At 28.7% G+C, this 24,605-nt stretch overlaps 2 protein-coding genes across 8 annotated transcripts in view; both read left to right on the top strand.

The window, feature by feature from the left end:
- The window catches only part of unc-13, a 626,295-nt gene extending 617,437 nt beyond the window's left edge, over positions 1 to 8,858 (top strand). For all 7 annotated transcript variants that reach the window (XM_074122300.1, XM_074122305.1, XM_074122303.1 and 4 more), the window contains one exon: positions 599 to 8,858. In XM_074122300.1, coding sequence (XP_073978401.1) covers positions 599 to 760 — 162 coding nt within the window. In that variant the 3' untranslated portion in view covers positions 761 to 8,858. The remainder of the gene's footprint in view (positions 1 to 598) is intronic.
- Positions 8,859 to 14,045: 5,187 nt separating this feature from the next.
- The window catches only part of Su(Tpl) (Suppressor of Triplolethal), a 117,045-nt gene continuing 106,485 nt past the window's right edge, over positions 14,046 to 24,605 (top strand). The window contains exon 1 of the mRNA XM_074122298.1: positions 14,046 to 14,206. Coding sequence (XP_073978399.1) covers positions 14,075 to 14,206 — 132 coding nt within the window. The 5' untranslated portion in view covers positions 14,046 to 14,074. The remainder of the gene's footprint in view (positions 14,207 to 24,605) is intronic.

Below are 24,605 nucleotides of genomic sequence, written 5' to 3'. Positions count from 1 at the left end.
CTAAGATTGGAAAGAGCTTTCTCGTCTTTGATCAATTACTTGTACGATTATCCCGGGAGTTTTTTGTTTTTTTGCATCTACCTGGACTCAAACCTTCTAAGAAGGCTTCCTCTGGTTCTAGGATTTATTTCTAATATTACGATTTATAACTGATCCTCACTTAATTCCATCAGATAATTACTATATTTCTTTCACATTTTGTTAGATTTTCCGTTTTATCGTTTTAGACGATAATTGTTAATTATACTTGACTTTGGGTTCCAGATAACTTATTAGTTACTTTCTACTCTATCAAGAACTTTAGTTTGATAAAGAATTTTGCTTTCAACTTCACTTCTCTTTCAAGAAGTAATACATGATAGCGTTATACTCTAATGAGAGAGTATTGAGCAAATTGACTGAATTGTTGGTAAATTTCTTGCCATTTTATGTTTGGATAATATTCTAAAAATATCTATAATATCTGATTCATTTTCTCACATCATTATTAATTTCAGAATTTAAATATTTAATCAGTTGTTTTTACCTTCTTCCCTCTACTAATTCCCCCTTTCTTACTCTATTAACAAAAATAACCATATTTGTTTGTAATTTATAGGGCTCACGTGCTTGCTGGTTATCATTGGGTAAACGGATCCAAATGGATGAAACTGGATGGACAATACTTCGTATTTTATCACAACGATCAAATGATGAAGTTGCCAAAGAGTTTGTGAAACTTAAGTCTGATATACGACCGGAAAATCCGTTAGCCTCGTGAGGTATCCTATATCCCAATAACACATTTCATCATGATTTTAGTTCCTTTGGTTTGTAAATATGTATAGTTTTTTTAATCAATTAAAAATAAATGAATTTTAAAAATTAAGAACAAATTTAAATAAAAACTAAGAACTGATTTGCAAATTAGACATGATTGGTTCTTCAATAATTGTCAGATTTATATACGTGATGTAAATTACTGAAAATATTTTCAATACATTGTATCGTATGTATTTGGGAACCAAAGTGAAAAAGGAAAATTGTACTTTTTTATAACTGATGTTAAAAACATTAAAATATTAAATTTTTAAGTTTATTACTCTAACTGATATCAGAATGTCTGCAATAGTTGGAGGAAAACTTTTTAAAAAATATATATTTATTACAAATTTGTATGATAAAACTGTTGGGTGGTATTGCTGAACTAATAAGTCAAGACAAATAGAAAATAAATGACAATTTAGTTTTTACTTTTATTTTTCATTTTTGTATTTTAACATACATTTATTATTGTACTTAATAATTTATTCTCAGGTAATTATGCTCAAATGTTTTTTAAACAAGTTGAAAAAGCTAACAAACAAATTTTGTGCCAATTTTAACAAATTCTTTGAAAAACACAGTATTGTTTCATTCTTTGTAAAGTAATGTAACTCGACAGTTATTTTTTAAAAAATTGTATTTGTATAAACATATTTTGGAGAATTCATAAGATGTTTGCTTTTAATCTGAAAATAACGCACACCTATTCAAATTTTATATTCTATAAACTGAAAGTATTTTGTTACTTTTTTTAAATTAAGTGGTTGTTTTTTATCATTATTATTAATGAAGGCATTTTACCATCTTCTTATCCATTTTTTGCAATATTAATTTTAACGTAGTATTAACAACAAAAGCTGTTCCAAAAATGTTACAGTGCAATGTATTCATTTCAAAAACCAAAATATAATTTAAAAAATAATAAAAGCAAGTATAAAAAAATATAATACATATAAAGCCTTCTTTAAGATAATGCTAAATATGAAGTGAAGCAGAAAAAAAAAAATGGGTGCCTCACTAGTCTATTTGCAACTATGTTTTGCTCTTGATGAAATGTGTTTTGGTGAAATTAAAGTATTAATATATATACGAACACGCACAGAATACAACTTGATGAAGTAAACTTTGAGTACTCTAAAGGCGTCTTGAAGGAAAAGAAGAAGAAAAAAAATAAAAATATTTTATTTTATATCCAAATAACTACATATACATTATTATTATTTTTTAATGCATCCAATTTGACTTATTCTTTATTTTAATAAAATAATTTTCTTAGTTATATAAAATGATATTTTTATTGCTTTCAGTTAAGTTTTGCAGTAGTCAAGTGTAAGTTTTATCTTCGAACTTAAAACATCCCGGTTATTGTAATAGAAATGACGTTCAACTGCGATAAAATCTAAATGGTTTGGAGTCTTGGATTTATTAATTCCTTTTCGACTAAGCAGTACGGAGGCGGTGAAAAGGGCTTTGTAAGTCTAAATTGAGAACAGTCTCATTCTTTACTAAATATTGTATTACGATTAGCGCTCATTCACTTATTTTCAAAACTGTGAAAAAGGATCTTTTTACTTACCCTTTTGTTATTATTCTTTTCCTTTTTTAACATTGATGAATGATAAAATTGTAAACTCTTCAACTCTTCAGGCAATGAAGGGAACTATTCAGAAGAGCTCTTGATAAAATTGAGTGTAAGTTAAGGCTTTCGGGCCAATTTGAACTTTTCAAAACATGGAATGTAGGAAAAAAAATTAGAAGAGGTTTTTGAAATATTAGTTCGGTCTTTTGGGATGAAAGTTGATGGGACATGCTTAGCAAATCTGGAAACCAAGCCTGTCACGGTTTGTGAATTAAACAAAAGTACTTCACCAATTATCTGGTGAAAGATGTGGCTACAAGAATTCGTGGTTACCCTCCGTACGGAAATTGATTTGTATGTTTATACCACCTATCCTAAATTTTTTGAATTGTATCAATGTAGCTGGTCTCTTGTAACTTAATTTCGAAAGTGGCCATGTTAGTGGTGTTAAGGATTATTATTAAGTACTTCGGCAAAATCGTATGAAGCCCTGAACTATTTTCTTGCACTTCTTTTTTGTCAAGCTTTTGATGGTTTATAAGGTCACCTTTAAATATAGGCGAGGGGGCTTTGAACTGACCTGAGTCGGTTCAATGCCCGCAAGATCTCTCTTCTACAGCACACAACTTTAAATAATTTAAATAGTCCACATAATCCCCTTAAACTCCTAAAATTTGTTTCAATAAGTGTTTATTATATAAAAATGGTTACTTTCAAGTTAGTGTAAACTGTTTGAATCATTTTTAAAAGGGAACTTTTAAAAAATTACCAATCGATTATGTGATATTTGGTTCACTTTTTTTCTTTTTTTTGTAACTTATATCTTCAGCAATATTTTTAAGGCCCTGTTGAATGTTTTATAGCTAATTGGACTGTACATTGTTCTGACATTACACTTTAGAGAAATGACTATGATTGCACTTCCCAAGATACCTCCAAAAAAAAAATTAATTCCGGAAAAAAGTTTAAAAAAAAATATATATAAGTGGAATCTGTAACTTATTGAGCTGAAAAAATCTCTTAATAAATTGAAAGTTTTCAGTTCTGAAGCTCATTTCAAATGCTTGTGCGTGCTCAAAACCTACTGCAAAACTCAACTGAAAAAATAGAAAATTTTAATAAAATATTCTTTGATACGTAAATAAAATTATTAATATTTAAATGTGATTGTTTCAACTAATTATTTTTTAAATAAAACTTACTATCATATCTTGTAAATAATTTTAACAGTATGTTTAAGTAAATAAAAATCAGAAAATGTGTACTGTTAAAAGATTATATATATATACAAAAGATAACTAATTGTTGGAATTTGTGATGTCTTCAATGTGTATAAGAAAAACTGCTTTCTTTGATTTTTCCGTTTTAGGATTCCATTTCAAATTCTTTTTTAACATTACATGTTTTGAATAAGTATTTGACTATTTGGATTCATAAATTGTGTATAATTTCATTTGAAATTAATTAACCAATGCACATTTTTCTATGTATATATTAAAGATATAAATATATATATAAATAGCTAAATATTGAAGTTATATTTTTTTATTAAAAAGAAAATAAAATCTCATTCACTTAAAAAAAAGATTAAATGAATCCAACTAGCCTTAATGCTATTATTCATCAAATTTTTAATTTTTATTTTCATTTGTTCCTCAATAGATAACTGAGAAACTTTAAGAAAGAAATGAAGGTTGTGGTAAATAAAAATTGAAAAAAGGCATGGTTTTTCACAATACTTTTTGTAATTTAGAATTTGAAAAAAATAAATCGCTCCATTCAATTACAGTCATAACCATTTCTTAATTCTCTAAAACTTCATTCTGAGTCAAATCAAAAATTAAAACTATAATTGTTGATATATTAAAAAAATTGAAAACAAACTCTCTTTTTTCCTTTTAGATTAATTTGAAAATATTTTTAAACCAATATATTATTAATACAATTGTTGAAAAATGAATAATTTAAACAAATTAAAATTATTGTTATTAATGTGCTGACATATCCTGGTTCGACAGCTTTATACAAAAAATTATAATGACAGGGCTGTTTAAACTTAAAAGAGAAATTAATAATTGTTATCTGTTTAATGAAAATTATTAAAAAAGATAACACGAAAATAAGAATATTAAATTTTACTGCATTTTTTATAATTGTGTTTGTAAATGTATTTTCTGGGCATAATTTCGTAAATGTTTCCTGGGTATATGTTAAATATTTTATAATTCAGAATTTTTAAAGTTTAAAAATTTTTTTTTAATACATAAAAAATTTCAAAGTAATAAAAATCAATAAATGAAGTAGAATCGTGATGCGCAGTCTATTTAAATAAATTGGACAATATTTTACTTGTTTTTCCATTAATTGTTCTCGTAAGATTTTCGTTTCTTATCTTAAACTATTTATTTGTTATTATTTTTTAATGAGTTAAGACACAACATCTGAGGTTATTGGCGCCCAGAGCTTTTTTCAGTGCACTGCCGGTATTACAGACCATCACCAGCAGTAGTGAGCTGTAAGAAGTTCCTAGAAAGAGAAAATCTAAGGGCCAGCAGCTGGATTCCAACCCGGGTCCTCCGCGTGGGAATCCAATACGCTAACCGCGTAGCTAATCCCTTCCCTTTATTATTTTATTTTTATTATTTTTTGTATATATTTTCTTTAAAAGAAGCAGTAATTGCATTTTATTAGAACTGCAGGACTTACAATGTTGTTTGTTTTTAAATGAATTTTACAAAAGGTGCTTATTCTATCAGTGGGAAAACCCTGGCTCTTAACTTTCCACAAAAAAAAAAAAAATGTAACGGTATTTTTTTAGCTTCAGTGCATTTCATCTTTTCTTGATTAATACTAACAAAACTTTTCCTGATTTATGACAATGTAGCTTAATGAGAAGCTTCTAATACCAAATGGTTTGCTAGTTAATCAAATAGAGATACGATATTTTCTCAACTGTGCGGCAAAACAAAAACAAAGCGAGTTTCCAATAAATTACTTGGTCCCCAAAACTGATTTTTGAAGGTTTGACTTAAATTTTTAGATTTCTTTGAATATTATTTGAGATTTCTTTTCATAAAAATATTAAGAAATGAATAATAGTTCAATAAAGAGAGCAGCTGAGTCTTACTGTATTAGCAATGTGTATAAACTAATATAAAAACCATTATTCCATCAGAAGTACAATTAAATCACTTATTGGCGAAGTTGGGTGTTTTTCGACGTTACGCTTCTACGTGCAGTTTTTGACGAACCCTAATTCAACTGTCCTTCCGGTTAGTTTATACAGTTTTAATTAAGAATAAGACAATAGCTGGAAGAAATAACATTTAAAGGCGGTTTCTGCTTTCAGTAATAATTCATCGGCGGAATACCAATTCTAGTGAGTTGCTTTGCTGCAAGCTTTCATTCATTTCAACTCCGTTTGTTTTAGTTGTTATTTTACTTTTTCTTCTTTTTTTAAAGTTTATTTTAGACCAGTTGCCTATTAAATTAAAATAAAAATAACATTATTTCAATCAAGTTCCAATCGTTCCAGTGGTACCTAGTGAGTAGCTGCTTAATGTAATCGATTTAAAATTCTAACAGTTTAAGATGACATTAGTTAACATCAATGAACATGATTAGCAAGTATTTATTTGTTTCAACGTTTTTAAAAACCCAGTGTTTATTTCATATACTGACAGAGATTTAATGGTTAGATGGCCAAATATCAAACAGATAATAAATAAATAACTTGTTTAAACATAGAATTTTGTTTTTACTTTAAAACCTTAACCATTTGTAATTTCAAAAATAGTTTATGCTTGCCAACTCTTGAATAATTAGTGATACTGAAAATCTTGGCGAACTTTCCCATTTTTTCTATTTGGCTGCTTTTTTAATTTTTGTAAACACGACATTCTGCAGTAAAGTGTTAGAAAACTTCTCGCCTTGCTCTTTCGTTTTGTGAATTCCAATCATCAATAAGTAATATAGGCTCACCCAGGTATATATGAAACATTAAAGTAAATATGTGTACATTCATGTTCATCAAAATTTCCAAATCACTTCAATTTCAATTTGCTTTTTTCGGTCACTTTAAATTATTGCTCGTTCCCACTGGTGTACATAAATATTTAATTAAAATTAAAAAATAAATTATATTGCAAGTGAAATTATATTTAATAAAAAAATATTTTGCATATCAATTATATAATGATTTTGTAAAAAAAAAAAATCATCTTTAAAACATAATTTAATTTGAAAATAAAATAAAAATTTGCTAAATATTGCATTCTAATGAAACATTGTGATATATGAGTTTAGAAAAAAAGATAATACATTGGAATGATCCTCTCTATATTTAGATGTGTTCATTGTCATTTAAAAAAAAAGTTACATAAATTGCGTGTGTGTGTGTATATATATATTACTTGAAAACTAAAAGTTTTATGTCCGAACAATGAATAATTGGTATTTTCAATTTTGTGTGTAAAAATTTTTGCCGACAATATCAATATATTTTTATTCATTTACTGTTTTTAAAAACCTGACAAATTATTAATTTAAATAAATATTTATTCATACATAAAGAGATAGTAACAAATTTACGCTTAATTAAGTCATTTAAATCACCGATCAAACAAAAAAATAATTGTCACTTTTATTGTTTATTAAAAATTTTGTATATTAAATTTCATGTTTTCATTCAAATTTTTTTACATTAAAAGTATTGATAAATCCATCTCAGTGAAAGTGATTTGAATTTTATTAGTGTTGCTATTTCAATAATACTCTCTAAAACATTCTGAGCGAAGTGTTTTATTATTTTTAGGAATAGGTTTTAATTTAAAATTGATGCAATAAGATAGCCAATATTAATAAAGACTTTATATTTGTTCGTCATAAAATCAATGAGCAGCATAGTTTGATTAAAATAAGAGTTAAAAACTTAGTAATGTGCTGTATCACAACCCTAGATGGGTTATCATATTTCATATTTTTTAACCCTTGAGCCTTTTGGCAATACTTTTGTAAATTGAACATCTTTCTAAAGCCTCTCTTTCAAGTTAACCTAATTTAAATTCATTATTGAGAATCGCAGTTGCTAGAGCTTCTATACTTGCCTGTTAACAATGTTAATAAGAAAACGCTCAATGCAGCTGAAATGAAAACCAGCTCTAACCCGAACCCGCTCGCAAGCATTTAAAAAATCTTGTCTAAAAATTGTATTTATAAGCGCTTCATCCATTAACATTCTTCAAATAATAATTTTCTTCACTCCCAAAGGCTAATTTGAATTAAGCCTTAGTTATAGCACCAAAATTCGGAAACAGTTACCTACGATTGCTTCACGCTTTTTGATGCTATAATATTGTTTAATTTAGCTTAATTTATCAAGACAAGTTGCAGTAATGGTAAGCTGGGCCAACATTATTTAAAGTAATTACCATTTCCATCATTATTATAACTTGATAAACATCCAAACATCTTATTTATTCATCAATTTAATATATGTCGCATATTTTAATCAAATTGAGATGGTTTTTCAACGACTGCTTGTTTTTATCTACTCAGAATTCAGTGTATTAACTGAAGTTAAGTAAACCCAGAATCTTAAATTGATACATACCATGACTTACTTGGGCTAAACTTGTTATTGATATGCAGAAAGGATGCATTCACTACTTTAAATAAATATGTTTTTAACGATTTAATTTACTGTATAATTTCCAAAATATTTCTATTTAAATACAAACAATAAGGGAAAATGGGAATGTAATTAGGTCAAATTAAAAAGTAAATGTACGGTGGAAAAAGTCTGGCATTTCATTTAACTAAAACCAAATTGTAAAAAATGTATATTATTAATTTCATATAAGTGCAAAAGTAATTGAGAATCCGAAATAAAGTAAACCGTAAGGTTTATAAATAATACTTGAACTTATTGTATAAATTTTCTTTATATAAATATATATATATACAAAAACAAAACCACTGTAAAGTAAGTGCACAAAGAAGTAATAAAATGAAAAAAGATCATTTATCTATAATCTATTTTTAATAAAACTGTTTCAAATTTTACTGAATTATGTATTTACAAAAAGAAAAAAAAATGTAAATGTTTTGATGTCTTGACAAAACCAAATCAACAATTAAATAATAGAAAATAAAAATAACTTCTCTTCCAAAGACGAAAAAATGCCCACTTTATACTTTAAAATTTTTGTATTTCATATGCGTAACTTTTTGACACATAAATGGTTTTTTCAATGTAATAACTTTATAATTCAAGAAACAAAATAATATTGTAAAATGCTTTTTATTACTGAGTAAAAAATAAGCTTTTATTTTTTCAAACGTAATACTAATAAATTTAAAAAAAAATAATAATAATTCAAAGAAGAAACGTTGTAAATTTCCATTGAAAAGCCTTGTATAAATGGAACGTGCATGTTTTTTTTTCCAAAATAAACAACAACAAAAATCTAAATCATTGACTCCTAGATGAGAGGCGTTGTGCCTCCTGAGCTCTTCTTAAAGATAATTTTGATTCCCAAAGACATCATCCTTCAAACTTTTTTAGGTTTATTTTTTTAATGACCCAAATTAATTGCAATTACTTGTTATCATCACGAATTTTATGATTTGGCACAAAAAAGCAAAAAGATTCAAGGTCCCAAAAAATCTATTGAGATTTCAAAACCTGATTTTTTCTCACTAAAATTATTTTTTTATTTTTCCTTGCAGATAAATTTCAGATTAAAACAGTAAAGAGAAATGTTGAATTTAAAGGAAGAATTATTTCTTCGTTAACGACATATTTCAAGCATTTCCTTATCTGCAGGATGACTTAATATCCTAATAAACACTTTTAAATGCTAAGCCTATTTATCGAGTGTGACATCAAACTGTGTTTCAAGAATGCTGAAGAATGCCGTTAACCGTAAATGACAAAAGCAAAGAATTTTTACTTGATCATTACTATCATGCAAGTCTACTGCCTTTTGGAAAGTTGAATGACAATCTCTAATAAGCGTTTATTTTGGTCATGCTAATTTTTTTATTCTTTGGACAATTTCTTAGCTTTCTGGTTTGCAGGAAGATGGTCAGCGACATTTGTAACATGATAAATTAATGTTGACATATTGGTTAATTTGCATTCAATTTTACTTTTGATTTTTTGTTTCAGTAACCAAGTTTGGAATAAATAAGTTAAATATAATTTAGTTATTGGTGATTTAAATACAACTAACCAACATTACATACATAAAAAACAATGAAATGGGTATATTTTAATGAAGAAATGCTAATAAACATATATTCAAAATGTTAATAATCTATCTTAAATTTGGGATGTTAGAATCTAAAGCAAATTCTCAGCGGCAGAATGAAGTGCATGAATTTGTTATGATAAATTCATTCATTAATAAGTCATACAAAAATAAATCATTGTATATTCCGCATTAAATTAGTTTTATTAATTTTTTAATAATTTTGTTTTTAAACTTAATTTTAAAACTGGACGATGTCAGGAGTGTGAAGTATCCAAATCTGAAGTCATTGATGGCTGGAGCTTTTTCAGTGCACTGCAGGCCTCCTGACAGTATTTTTCATTATGTAAAATACGGTCTATCACCAGACGATGAGCTGTTCTTACTTCATAGCTCCTAAAAAGAAGAAATCTAAGGGCCAGGAGTAAAATTCGAATCCGAGATCTCCGCGTGGTAATCTAGTGGAATCCAGTATACTAACCACTTAGCTAATCCCTTCCCTAAAAATAAATATACATACTTTTAAGTTTATAATTGTTGCCTTGAAATATTAAATATTTAAAATTTAACTAATTAAATATATATTTTACTTACATAAATAAATATATATTAATTTTATAATAAAGTGAAATCAACTGTAGAACGTAAAACATTATTCCAAAATAACAATTGAATTTTCTCCAGAAAAATCTGTAATAAGGTTTTTTCAAATATGTAAAAGGTATAAATTGCTTTTGTATCTTTTAGCACAATGCGTAAAGTAGAGAGAGATTCATTTAAACTTAAAGCAATTATTTCAGCAAAATATAAATTATTCCAGCTTAATTCTATTAAAATTTATTATCAATAAAATAAACCATGTAATGTTAATAAATCCAAATTAAAAAAGTAAAATATGAAAAATTAATTTAAAAAAGAACAGTGAAACAACAAATTAAAATTCACCAGGAAGATATTTCATCTTTTATTATATTCTAATTTTGAAAATATCTATTGCAACTAATTAGATTAAATTTTACTTAAAAAAATATTGTTTAAATTCGCGAGATTTCAACTTCAAGAAACTACAATATTTACATCTTTATGCTATCTAGCGACGATTGTTCAAACTACAATGGACTAGCAGTTTTTAAAATTGTTACTAGATAGCACTAAAATGCAATATTTTTAATTTATAAGCAATCCTCAACATTATTTATGAAGTAAAATTAATTTATGAAATATAATCATTTCAGTACATGATATAAGTTATTATTTCTTAATTCTTTTTTTTATTCTCAAGTATCCTTGTAAGACAGCAGTCTATTCTTATGTCCTCCTCAAACATATCCATGCATTTGATTTACATAAAATTAAAAAAAAAATACAAATGTACATAACTTACTGATACCACCATACAAAGGCAAATAGTACAAATTAATTACTTGAAAAGTGAATAATAATATTTTTTCAGTTATAATAAAATTTTTAGATCAGGGAAAATTAATTTAATTATATCACTAATTTACACTCATAATACATGCATACATACAAAAAAACAAGTACACAAATACGTACATACATATTCACAGACAATACGGAATGTTTATTCCGTACTCTCAACAGTATGCAAATTTACTCGTGTACATACAATATTACATACTTTTCATTTACTTATTTTAACAGACTCCACTCTACATACTCAATATACTATTATTCAACTATATATTCTCATATATCATTCATAATATTCTGATTTTTAAAATATCTATTGCCATATAATTAGATTAAACTTCTTTTTTTAACAAAATATTTATTAATTTGCTAGTTGATTCAAAAACAAATCAAAAACTATATGTAAACTTTTGCTACCTAGCGGCAAATGTTAAAACTAAATAAAATTTAACAATTTACAAGTAGTTTTTTAAAAGACTACTAGATAGCATTGGCATGCACTTTTTCACCTTTCTTACACCAGGTAATAAGGTTACATATGTGGCGGTTGTGTTAAATACCAAATGTTTTAATGAAGTTTTTCATAAATATATTTAGATCAGATCTAAAATGTTAAATTTGTAGGTATTGTATGAATTTAATCAATTGATATTATCTAAGAATAAGGGGCGGGTATTCTTCTAGTGGCCATGAGCGTTGCTTTGAAAGAAGTAGATCCCCAGTTCGAATTCCGTATATGGATGGCTATATTTTATTTGATAGAAAAAATTGTTTATAGTAAAGTATGAGCTTCCGCCCTCGTCCACGACACCTAATTAGCCCCCCTGAAAAAATAGGCGATTACTTTAGAAACAGGGTTTTTTTTATTTCAAATGGAAATATACCAAGTGTTTCTCTTAATCTTCTTTTTTATTTGGTTATTGAGTTTTAGTTTATAAGTAGTATTAGTATTGCAAGGTATATGTGATAATGTTAAAATTGTAATCAGAATCTTTTTACATAAAAAAATAAATAAATAAAATTAAGAGTAAGAAGATCCATATGTTCTTAAGCAACAAACATTGATCCATTTTTAATTAAAAACTATTTGAGGCTTTTAGGGTATAAATTTTTCTCTTCAAGAGAATTCTGAATCGAAACATCTGTATTGAAGAATATATCTCATTTACTGCGGCTCTAATAATTCAAAATTTATTATTTCCTTGTTCAAATCACGAAAATCTCAGTTGACTCTCTCTAATCGGTACTGATACCGTGAATAAAGATGCTGGGTTTCCGGTATTTGATGAACAGTTCAATGTGTTATCTTCGTGACCAATATCTTTATGGTTAAAATACTGAACACATTATTGTACTTCGAATTGTTATATTGTATTTAAAATTTAAATTTTAAAATATATTTCCTACTAAGAAGTAATATTTTAAAAAGAGAGAGAAATAAAGTAGCATTTTGTGTAAAGTTTTATGTCGCTATAAAATTTGAAAAGGATGACGAAGCAACCAGCTCACTAAGGATTTCATTTACAGATTTCCTTGAATTTGTTAGACTTTGTTCCGACTCAATGGATTTCTCACTTGAAAAATTTAATTGATTTCAATCATCTTTTATTTCTGTTAGATCTAATCATGGCGCAAAGTAATTATATACATTTGTGGTTAGATGTAGATGCAAGTGACGAAAGTCAACATTTATGAGCTTATGTGTCATTCAGTTTTGGCCCATAATTCAAAATAGTATATTCTTTTTATTGGAAAATAAAACTAATCTTGCAAATGATTTTATTGTGTAAATTATTAAACTTCTTTAAAAGTGAAAATTAGGCAATAGTTCTTTTGATCAAAAACAACAATTATCTTTTTAAACACCTATATTAGCCAGTCAGTTCAACAATTTAGTATTAGAATTGATTGCCGTAAAATTTTGGTCCTACTCCTAGTCGCTTTTCCGGTATTTCTTCGTAGATTTCAGGAAGAATGAAACGGGAGACATAAAAATATATTATTTTGATATTACAAAAAATGTGCAATAACAGCCTCTATCCGTTCAATATTGCCTGCACAGTTCTGCCATCTAGAATGGGAGTTCAGAACTAATATTTGCAAGGGCTTTAAAAAATATAGTTTTTTACTTGCCTTATCTTTTAAATTTTATTTTTGCTCGATACATAAATTGAATAAGTTTTTTTTTTCTAATAATCTGCGTACTTTTTGAAACTACTCATAGGCTTGGAGAGTAAAATTTAAAACATTTTAAATTACTGCTTAGCTACTTTTGCTTCTTTATCCAGTACAAATTCTTCTAAACAACTCTGCTTGAAAACAAAAACCATAAAGTAAATAATTTGTTGGGTTAAAACGAAATTTACGAAATTTAAATGAATATTTAATATTTAAAAAAAAATTAAAAATGTATTTCAACATCACTTATATTTATGTAATCTTATTTTTATTCTAATGTATTTAATATGATCGTTATACTAAACATATTTTTGAAAAATTGAATAGCAGATTTAAAAAAAAGTATCAAAAACCTACTATAGATCATTTTTTGGCTTAATGTTTCATTAAAACTTATAGAAATAGTTTATTTACAAATTAGTAAACAAACATTTTGTAATTTACTTCCAGAACATTTCAAATCATTATTAATGCACATTATCGTTAAAGATATATTTTATATAAATATATTTGTATGCGTAAAGAAACTTTAATCCGTCTCTTTGCGTCTACTATATGAAAATCTTAATAATGATGATTTGTGAGCGCCCTAAATTATTACATTTCACATTATATAAATCAAATCCTTATTAGTTAACCAATATAATAAAAAAAATATCTATTTATTATTAAAAAGTATCTTTGAATTATTGGGAAAATGTATTATTTGTATATTTAAAAATGAATTTGAAAATTTTCGCCAAAAAGCATTGGGGTACGGTTTTCCCCTGGATCATTTGTCTAACGAAAGTCAGCTGGTATTAAAGCACAGGCTCAAAGATAGAAGATGGCGGCGCTGGTGGCAGGTGTTCAGTATGGTTTAACTTCACAGGGACATTTTAATGAAAATAAGTCATTAATATTTGTGAAATTAACGGATTCCGCGTTTCGTGCTGTAGAAGAATACCTGAAAAATAGGGTAAGTCAATTTTTGATATTATCAGCCCAAAAGTTAAGGTGTACCAGGTGTTTATTTTTTGAGATGGTGTAACAGTTGTTTCTGAGTGATATGTCGCCATATTTATATTGGCTATCCATACTGAAAAGAATAAATGATTGTTCTTAATTGTCATTTATTTTTATTTATTGGTATCTCTGCTCTATTTATTGTTAAGGGTATATGAAACTTTTGGCCCAAAACTTTTACCTTACCTCTGTCAGTGTGAGCAAGTAAAATATAGAAATTTGGGTTAAGGAAAATGACAGGATTTTTTCAAAATTGTCACTACTTTTATTTCTGTCACCTTTTCTAGTTTCAAGAAAATATGTGGAAAAAATAATGTATTAGAGGCTCCTTTGACTTTCTCGCACTTCTCAAATCTTAGAAATCAGTTAAATAAGACTGGTAATCTAGTACTGTCATAATTCTTTTTCCTTGTATTCTCTTGACAGTACCAGGGTTTTTTTTTTTACAATTTGGGATTCTGGTTTCCAAAATTATTCGAGAAACAAAACATTAATTAATTGAAGCAGTAATTTTGTCCTTTTTGAAGTTAGTAATGGAATATTTGACAATATTGCTTGATTGTCTATTAAATTCCCAATTACTTTTATTGAAAATGCGTTGCTTTAAATTTTAGCAGTTGTAGCTATTAGCGAAAAACCTTCTTGGTCAATGTTAAATATTAACACCACTTTACTTTTATTCAAATTGTGGTCTGAAATAGAATTGTTGATTATTCAAATTTTATAGTAGGCATGATTTTTTTTATTTTCTTTCCTTTGATTCGATCTAGTAGGTTTTTTTATTATTTGTACAAATTATTCTAATAAAATTGCATTAGAATTATTGTGCAAATTAAGACTCCATATGTTGGTGGCTTCCATATTTTCCTAATCCACTTTTAATCTTCCTTGTGATTTAAGAAAATCGGGACTTTAATTATCTGCATTTGTTCAAACTGTACTTTTAAGCTCATTTTCAATTTTTATTTTTTTATTTCATTTTTTTTTTTAATTGTTAGTGTAATAAGACCTTGATTTAGAAATATTTCCCCCTCTTTGAAGATAATGGTTTTATTGGTTCCAGGTTTTATTACTTTAATTTAAAAATGTGACGTTTATTGAGAATTTCATCTATCAAAAAATTGACTTTCCTCATTCCTAATATTCCGTTCTACTTCGCTGTACTAAATAGTCCATATTTAATATTGCATTTTTTAATATATAAATACATCAAATATAATCATGAGTTTTAATTGTAACCTATGTATGTTAGGCCACTTTTTTAAAAAAGTAAAGCCTTAGCTGAGCTAAATGCTCCCTTACTCTGCCCTACTTGGCAGCACCCAAAATTGTAAGCGTTTCATTAATTTAACATATTTAAACTCATACAAAGTAGGATAATATTTAAAGAAAGCAAATTGCATCACAATATGTGTAGAAATTAATATTTGTTCTCATTCTCAAGTACGATCACTCAAATATCGCTGCTTTCCGCTTTTTGAGATAAAATTTTAATCTCTTAGGTTGAAACTCTTTCTTTAAAGATTGCTTCCTTATGGAATTTAAGTTACGAATTGTTTTGTTCTTACTTTTTTAGACTAAACAAATTAAGAAATTATTTATGCTGCAGTTTTAGAGGCATTAAAAAATATTTATAAATGAATTTTGAAATTTTAATAAATACTTCTCTTATTTCCATGAAATCAGTGAAAGTTTTGATCCGTAATAAGCCAAGGCCGTGAATTTTTCTATAATTTTTTTTTGTTTAAGTCATCAAAAATAACTATAAAATTTCGCTTACTATTAAATACTATTATTTATTGTTTCCTGAATTAATGCTATCATAATTATTAAAACTGAATGAACTTAGCTCATAGAGGAAAATGTTTATAATATTGGTTGGTACCGTTTCGTTTTGTCAGATGGCTTGAGCTTAACCAGGAAGAAGTTTATACGGATGTAGTTTGGTTATTCGTTCTATTGAAGTTTATATTATGTTCAATTCGTTATTTATTGTATTGAACCATTTGAGAGGTCTGCAATGGCGAGTTGTTTTTTGAACTTATGATTTTGTGTGGAGTTGATAAGGCCTAATGTTTTTATGAGAAATTTATGTGATATTTGAATTGTATCTATTCTTCTAAGAAACTGTAAAACCTGATTAAGATAATACCCCTAAACTGCATTTCGTTCATTTTTTTTATATCGTCGTTTTCCTTGTCATTGATTTTTTTAACTGAAATTAAATTAGTTATAATCGTAGAAAGTTAGTTTATTTTTTATTTTTTAAAGAATTCTGTTTTGCGATGTAATCATACAGTTCTTTTAAGATAAGAAGAGTTTGTTTTCATTTCATTTAAAAGTGCATTCTCTGAAGATGTGGGCACATTTAAGTGGGGGCGATGAGGTTTACCAGACTGGAGTCTGTAGCACGGGGGTTGGTCGTCGTGAAATGTCAAGGGGAAGATTAGTGAAGGTATACATTATTATTATTATTATGATTACTTTAAAAGCTGCTATATTTGAACTGATCCGCGCTACTCTCTCTTCACTTATGATCGTCGTAAAACTGTCTCCAGTTTAGAAGGCTCAACTGGTGCTCTTCCTTATCACTAATCAGTCTTTCATTTATTGCATTTCTCGGTTTTCTATTTTTGCAATTTATTGAAATATAAACATCCATTATCCTGGATCTTCTAGGGAGAGAAATTTTAAGTTTTTTTTTCGGCCGGGCTTTACGTCTAACTACCAATTAATTGACTTAGACGGAGGCGACTAGCAAACATACTTAACTAAAAATTTCTCATATTAACCATTAAATAAAATCCAAGGCCTAGACCGGGAATCGAACCCACATTATCACAAATATATATCAGCTTTTGCAGGTCTCGCCTCTAACCTCTCTACCGGCTACCGTGGTGCCTTAAAATTTAAGTATTATAATCATTATTGTTATTTAAACACTGGTCTTATTTTTGTAAAGTTTTTGCTTGTAGTTCTCACCTTCTTCTGTGCTGGTTATTTTGTCTTCAAAGAAATATGTTTACACATATTGCAAAAGTTAAAAGCTCTTAAAATTTACATTGACTTTTTTTTAATCCAATTTTTTTGTTCATATTTTTTTTTTCAACTGAAAAAAGTTTCACCAAAATTTATTTATAAATGTTTTCGTTGTTTCGTCATTTAGAAAAACAATTTCATCCATTTAAAAAAAATATAGAATAAAAACGGGTATAAATAGTGCTATCTTTATCTAGATAACCATTTTTCATAGTTGCATTTTGTTATCTATTATTGGCCAAATAGGGTTCAGTTTCCTAAAAGGTTGAATTACGTTTGTTAGGTAAATCAACTCGGTTTGAAAGTAAATGGCAGGTAAATTCGTCCCTATTAGAAGGTGTAAGGGACCATTTTTTAAAAAAATCCGCCAGGTGCTAGCTGGAATGCTAATAGGCTGGAATTCTGTCAAGGTATATTAGGCTTTCGAACCGGCGGATCGCTCAGTTCGGATTGAAGCTGTCCTACCATGGCTTTAATGGGCAGTGCTATAGGATTGTTACCGTCTTAAAACTTACCTATTAAGAGAGAGCTGTAAATGTAAGTTTACCTAAAATTTGTGTTTTTCTAAGGATTTCTAAAGTTGTTTTAAAATTTGACAAAATTGCGCATATTTTCTCCTTGCAAGTTACAATTCCAAGAGAGATGCTTAGTGGCCTGATTTACTTAGAAATGCAGACATTGTGTTTTGTAATTGGACAAAACAATTAGGAAACGATTGGGGTACATTGCTTTCACTGATTTTGTAACATTTCTAAGGGTGTTTAAGAGAAGTTTTTATTAAGAAGAAGGAGTAGAATATGTGGTGAAAGGTTTGGTACGTCTGTATCGGTTCACTTTCCCATGGTCATACTGACGAGACTTACCTCTCTAGGCGATCTGACCTTCCTTTAAATACAATTCATTTTTCTAACTGCATTTTTCTTATTAAATAATTTGAAATCAAACAATTACTCATTTAGGTCAGTGTTAGCCTCTTTAAATAAAATAAATGTTGTAATAAATAATAATTTTGTAATAAATTTAAGGCGCGTCAACAGCTGAAGCCAATTGTTCCTGAATTCTTTATTAGTGAACTAACGGCCTCTACTCGTTTCATATGGACGGACACACTGACTCTCCTAGGAATATTCTTAAGACCAGCAGCTGGACCCAAAGTCGAGATCTCTGCATGGGTGTCCAATGCATTGACCACTGAGCTAATCTCTTCCATTAGAAAAATGTATTTCATCGGAAATATCTGGAGGTTGTTGTTCGAAACAGTCTTGTGTACCTACCATTCTCGTTTCATAACGTTTCCTCGCCAGATACAGTGTATTCATTCTGTGTTAAGTGGTTTTACCATATTTGTTTGGTTTTCCTCCTAGGGCAGGGGCTCGGCAACCTATTTTAAGTAGGGAGCCATTTCTCCTTAAATAGTTTTAATAAATCTTACCAAGGAGCCGCAAAGATGATAGTGTACAAAATTCTGTAGATCATTTGTATTCGCAAATTATTATTTTATGGGATTGAAAAAATAACCTGCCATTTCAATCTAGCTAGTAAAGTTTATTTTGCCGAGCTTTCGACCTAGGGACTTGGTCATCTTCAGGGCTAGTTTAGAAAGTAATACTATTACATTTCAGGGTTGGTGTGTCTTCTGTCTTGACTGTTCATGGACTGATGGACTGTTGATAGCAGTTCACACTTTGAATGTGTTCTTTATGCAAAATTTTTATTTTATCTCTTAACAGCCCGAAACATAGAGCCTAAAAGATCCCAATATTTCTCATTTTTTTAAAAAAATTCGTTCTTCAGAGCCCACTCTCGTTCATTAGTGCTCCAAAGATCTCGGAACTTTTCGTCCTCTGTTCAAAACCCATTTACCTTATTGATGTTGCTTTTTATTAATTCCTTGAAACCTTTTAGTTAGAGCAAGTCAAAAGTAAATACATTCTTTTGTTATTTTGAATTCTAAATCATTTTTCTACCCTAATGGTTGGTACCCCTGTATATTTGAGGCTACTTTTTTAATCATCCTAAAAACAAAATACAGAAAAATGAAAATAATTGCTTAAAGTTATTCTTTCAAAAAAAAAAAAAAATCTGAAAAAGCAAGTAGTTATAGGTAATACATTACTAATTCAGTACAGAATACAGTTAGGTATGTTGCGTAGCGAGAGTGAAATTTGGGTCACATAATTCACAGTTTTATTAACCTAAAAATTCTCTTGTAAAACAATATCTTTTTTCTCTAAGTAAATAGATTATTGCTATTTTAGATGCTTTTTTTTTTTTTTTGCCTGTGGTCAGCTGAAAAATTATTTGCGAATTAGTTACTGTTTTATAAATTATAAAAAGAAAAATTTGCGAAAGTCCATAATACTTTCTCTTGTAATGCTATTTATATAATGAAATTTTCTTAAATTCAAAAGTGAAATTACTAAATTCTGTCTTAGTAAATGCTTTAAGTTTTAACGCGACAAGTATTTTTGAGACGTAGGTTATGTGGAAGGTAATATTGTACCAGAAGAGGGTTATAAAAGAGAAAGGTTATCAATTAGCAGAAATAAAAGGCACTGATAAACGGCCTTCACTCTAATTAGCTTAGAAAAATCACAGCTATCAAAAACTTTTCTATTATTGATTTTATACTAATTGATAACTAATATCTTTATTATTTAAAATAAATAATCTGATAAATAATTCCATAGCTTCTTATTTGTTGTATACTTTGTTCATTCTCTAGGCAACAATTTGTTGACATTTATTTATTGTTCTTAATATATTGTAAACATTTAGACTCTTCGGCATATTGAAAGATCATTTTACAGAAAACCTACTGATGGTATTACTCTCGCTTCGGACATCAATTTCATGGAAAAGTATCAAAATAAAAAACAAAATATCTTTAATTATTCCAGAATTCATGGACTAGGCCAGCGGTCGGCAACCCGCGGCTCTTTTATCCAAATTGTGTGGCTCTTCAGCCTGTCCAAAATACATTGTATATTTTAATTTTATTGAAACGAATGAAAATTTCATTTATTAAAGTAAAAATATTCTTTCAAAAAGAATGTTAAATGTGATTGGTTTGAAATTGAATAGAATTACATTAAAATAAAGAACGAAATTATACAGGGTGTTCATTTTAAGACGGCTCAAGTGTATTTCATGCTTAAACGGTTAATCTGAGCAAAAAATGGTAGAGGAAAAATTTGTTGCCCGTCACCTCTAGTTTCAGAATATGTGACTTGATTTTAGATTCCTGTTCGCATACGCGGCTGACGCGCGACCAAAAGTGAGAGTTCGCAGTTGACCCCCAATTTCATATACACAGTTTTAAAGAGTATAAAAAGTAATGAAAGAAACCGGAAACCGCAATTCGATATTTTCAAAATTAAAGGTGCTAGGCCATTTCAAAATCTGGTATTTTTAATCATATTTCAATTTTTTTAACTTGTTATCAAAGAGAAAGAAGAGCACGCGATAGGTCATTTTTATGTATTTTTTCATCCCCTTTCTACTAAAAATATTGCCAAGGCAGTAAAGCTAGTATTTTTCTTAATATCGGGAAATAAGTAGTTTTCCGAGTGATTTTTCTAAGAAAAATCAAATGTTAAGAGCTTTAGATGTTCTCAAGCATACATAAAATGGCTAAAAATTAATTTTAAATCTGTTACAAACAAGAAGGTTTAATAATTATTTGGTAATTTTGGGAGAGTTACGTTTAATTGCCAAAAAAAAATGGAAACCTCCTGCCACATATTTAAGTGATCAATATCTTTCATGTAAAGAATCGATCTTATTCCTTAATTTATCAAATAATGCACTTTATTCGACTTGTGAAGCATATACTGTGCCTTCAAAGGTGCCTCCTCTGGCTCGCAAGCCAGGTTAGCCTGGAGGTTATCAACTGTTCTCTGTATCTGAGGAGACACCTTTGAAGGCACAGTATATGCTTCACAAGTCGAATAAAGTGCATTATTTGATAAATTAAGGAATAAGATCGATCCTTTACATGAAAGATATTGATCACTTAAATATGTGGCAGGAGGTTTCCATTTTTTTTTGGCAATTAAACGTAACTCTCCCAAAATTACCAAATAATTATTAAACCTTCTTGTTTGTAACAGATTTAAAATTAATTTTTAGCCATTTTATGTATGCTTGAGAACATCTAAAGCTCTTAACATTTGATTTTTCTTAGAAAAATCACTCGGAAAACTACTTATTTCCCGATATTAAGAAAAATACTAGCTTTACTGCCTTGGCAATATTTTTAGTAGAAAGGGGATGAAAAAATACATAAAAATGACCTATCGCGTGCTCTTCTTTCTCTTTGATAACAAGTTAAAAAAATTGAAATATGATTAAAAATACCAGATTTTGAAATGGCCTAGCACCTTTAATTTTGAAAATATCGAATTGCGGTTTCCGGTTTCTTTCATTACTTTTTATAATCTTTAAAACTGAGTATATGAAAATGGGGGTCAACTGCGAACCCTCACTTTTGGTCGCGTGTCAGCCGCGTATGCGGGCAGGAATCTAAAATCAAGTCACATATTCTGAAACTAGAGGTGACGGGCAACAAATTTTTCCTCTACCATTTTTTGCTCAGATTAACCGTTTAAGCATGAAATGCATTTGAGCCGTCTTAAAATGAACACCCTGTATAATACGTCCATTCAAACTGAGGTTTAGTTATTATTTATTTGTTTATTTACTTTGCAATGTGTGAAAATAAATATATAAAACATTTAAATGTTACTGAATATCATAAAATAATAATTTATGAATACAAATGATCTACAGAGTTTTTTTACACTACCATCCTTGCTGCTCTTGGTAAGATTGATTAAAATTAAGGAAAAATGGCTCTCTATTTGAAATAGAGCCGACCCCTGGACTAGGTGCATCTTATGGAGCTTATACTGTTGACAATTTTTCAACATTGTTATAAGGTTGGTTTTGTCTTCTTATTTCCTGTCGTAGAGTACATAAACAGACATGGGACAGATGATAAACCAACCTTATATAACAATGTAAAAAAGTATTCTAAATTGTCTAGAAGCCATAAGCCTTAAAGATGACCTAGTGTCTAGGTCCGAAAGCTTTGCATTAAATAAAAATATGTTTGAAATTGGCAATATTTATTTTTGCTTTTGTTATTTATAAACTTTTCAACTATTATATATATAATATTGACGTCAGCCATCTTTTTATCTTATATAGGCGGCTTCCTATTTAGTTGTTCCTAATTTTGTTTATTAATTTCTCTCTTTCTATCAACTAGTTCTAAACAAGTTTTGATATTTTAAAAAAAAGGAAGTGTTTTGCTAACAAATTATCTACTTTTACTCCACCAACAGACTGATAAACATAACACCTCATTAACACATTATCCTCAGCATTAACTTCTGTCGGCTCTGTTTTTATTTTTCCCTTTTTTTACTTATTTTAATTAATAGTTATTTATCTTGACATGACAGTAATATTGGCCCGTTTACCCATTACAGTTCATGTCTGCTAGAGAATTTAATGCGATCAATTTATAACTAAGCAGCTCTCCCTTGAAATGTTTTTTTTTTTTTCTGTCATTTAGCATATTTAAAAAAAATAAAAATACATAAAAATTTAATAGATTATTGTAGAGCAGGTAAATTTTTAGTTTTAGGTTTTATTTACTTCAATTTTACTTGTCAATTTGCTTCAAACATTAAGTTTTTACTTTTTCAATATGTACGATTATTACAATAGATAAATTAGTTTTTAAACAAATAATAATAATAGGGAAGGGATTAGCTATGAGGTTAGCATACTGGACTCCCACGCGAAGGTTCCTGGTTCGAATCCAGCAGCTGACCCTTAGATTTTCTCTTCCTAGGAGCTTCTTACAGCTCACTGTCCGGTGATGGACAGTGTTGTCTGTAACGAGAGTACACTGTCCAGAGGCCGCCAGTGCTCTGAAAAAAGCTCCGGGCGCCAATAACCTGAGATGTTGACGCGCCTTAAATCATTTAAAAAATAATAATAATAATAAACCTCTTTTAATATTTTTTTTTGCCGCAAAAACATTCAGCAAAGTAAGAAATTTTGTTATAAATTACTAATATTAGAAAAATTTGAATTTACAATTTTATACAATATAAACCAACACTTCCTTGTACAGATCTGGTGCGCTACCTTGGGCTCTACATAGACATGCGACTCACGGTGGAACTTACACACTAGACTTAAAAGACCAAGCAATGACAGAACGTGCGAAACTGCTTTACAGACTACTTGGACGACGCTCCAAATTGCCTTTAGAACTCAAACGTTCAACATACAACACTATCCTGAAACCTATTTGGACTTACGGGACTAGAGCTGTGGGGTTCAGCCAAACCTACAAACATACGGACAGTGCAAGACATTTCAGTCAAAACTCCTCCGACAGATAGCTGACGCTCCTTTCTACGGTGACTAACTTCACTCTTCACAACGACCTCAACATCCCCTTCGTACACCAATTAGCCAAGACTAAATACCAAAAATTCCATACTGCTCTCTCGACTAGCTCTAATCCTCTTGTTCTGTCTCTGGCTTCCTCTGACATCCCTAATACTCCTCGCCGACTGAATCGCCAGTCGCCCCGCGACTTCCTCGCAGTCTGAAGACCTAAACGCCATATTTCCTATCTCTCCTCTCTCCTCGTATTCTTCTTCTTCAATTCTCCTCCTCCCATCCTTCTCTCTCCTACGAGAGAGAGTCTCCTCGTATAGAGAGTGCTACCACTGGGTAGTTTCTCTCCTCCTGCTCTTCCCGCACCAGTTCCTCATATCTCATATTTACTTATTGTATACATGTATACAGATTGTAAATTACTAAATAAATTTTAAATATGTATATATATATATAAACAAGGAGATTTAATAAAGGAGGCGGTGAAATTCAGATTTAGAAGAAAATTACCCAATTAAAAGAATATCTTTATAGAATTCATTTTCATTATTATAATTATTTTATTTTTCAAAAAGGCCAACAACGATTGTCTTTGAACTACACGTTGTTTATTACATCTACATATTGTTAACCATTCTTCTAGCTAAATTCTATTTAGCTGTTTCTAAACTGTCTATTCGGTGTAATGTGAAGAATTTCAAAATCTATACAATGTTGGGAATAGATAAAGAGTTTTTTTTTTAAGTTATTCGAAGTTTGAATACTAGTTAAATTTTAGAAGACTTGTAAGTGATCTTGAAAGCTTTATAAATATTTATCATTAAGTTATGGCAGCTAAAATTGCTAGTTACGCTTTAGAATGTTTAGTTTTCTATTTCTGTTTATGAATT

Source organism: Rhodnius prolixus, unplaced genomic scaffold, assembly GCF_049639745.1.
Source record: "Rhodnius prolixus isolate KJV_2025 unplaced genomic scaffold, Rpr scaffold_8, whole genome shotgun sequence".
Lineage (NCBI taxonomy): Eukaryota > Metazoa > Arthropoda > Insecta > Hemiptera > Reduviidae > Rhodnius > Rhodnius prolixus.
The sequence above is the reverse complement of the archived record's forward strand: the minus strand, read 5'-3'. Positions and strand labels throughout refer to the sequence as shown.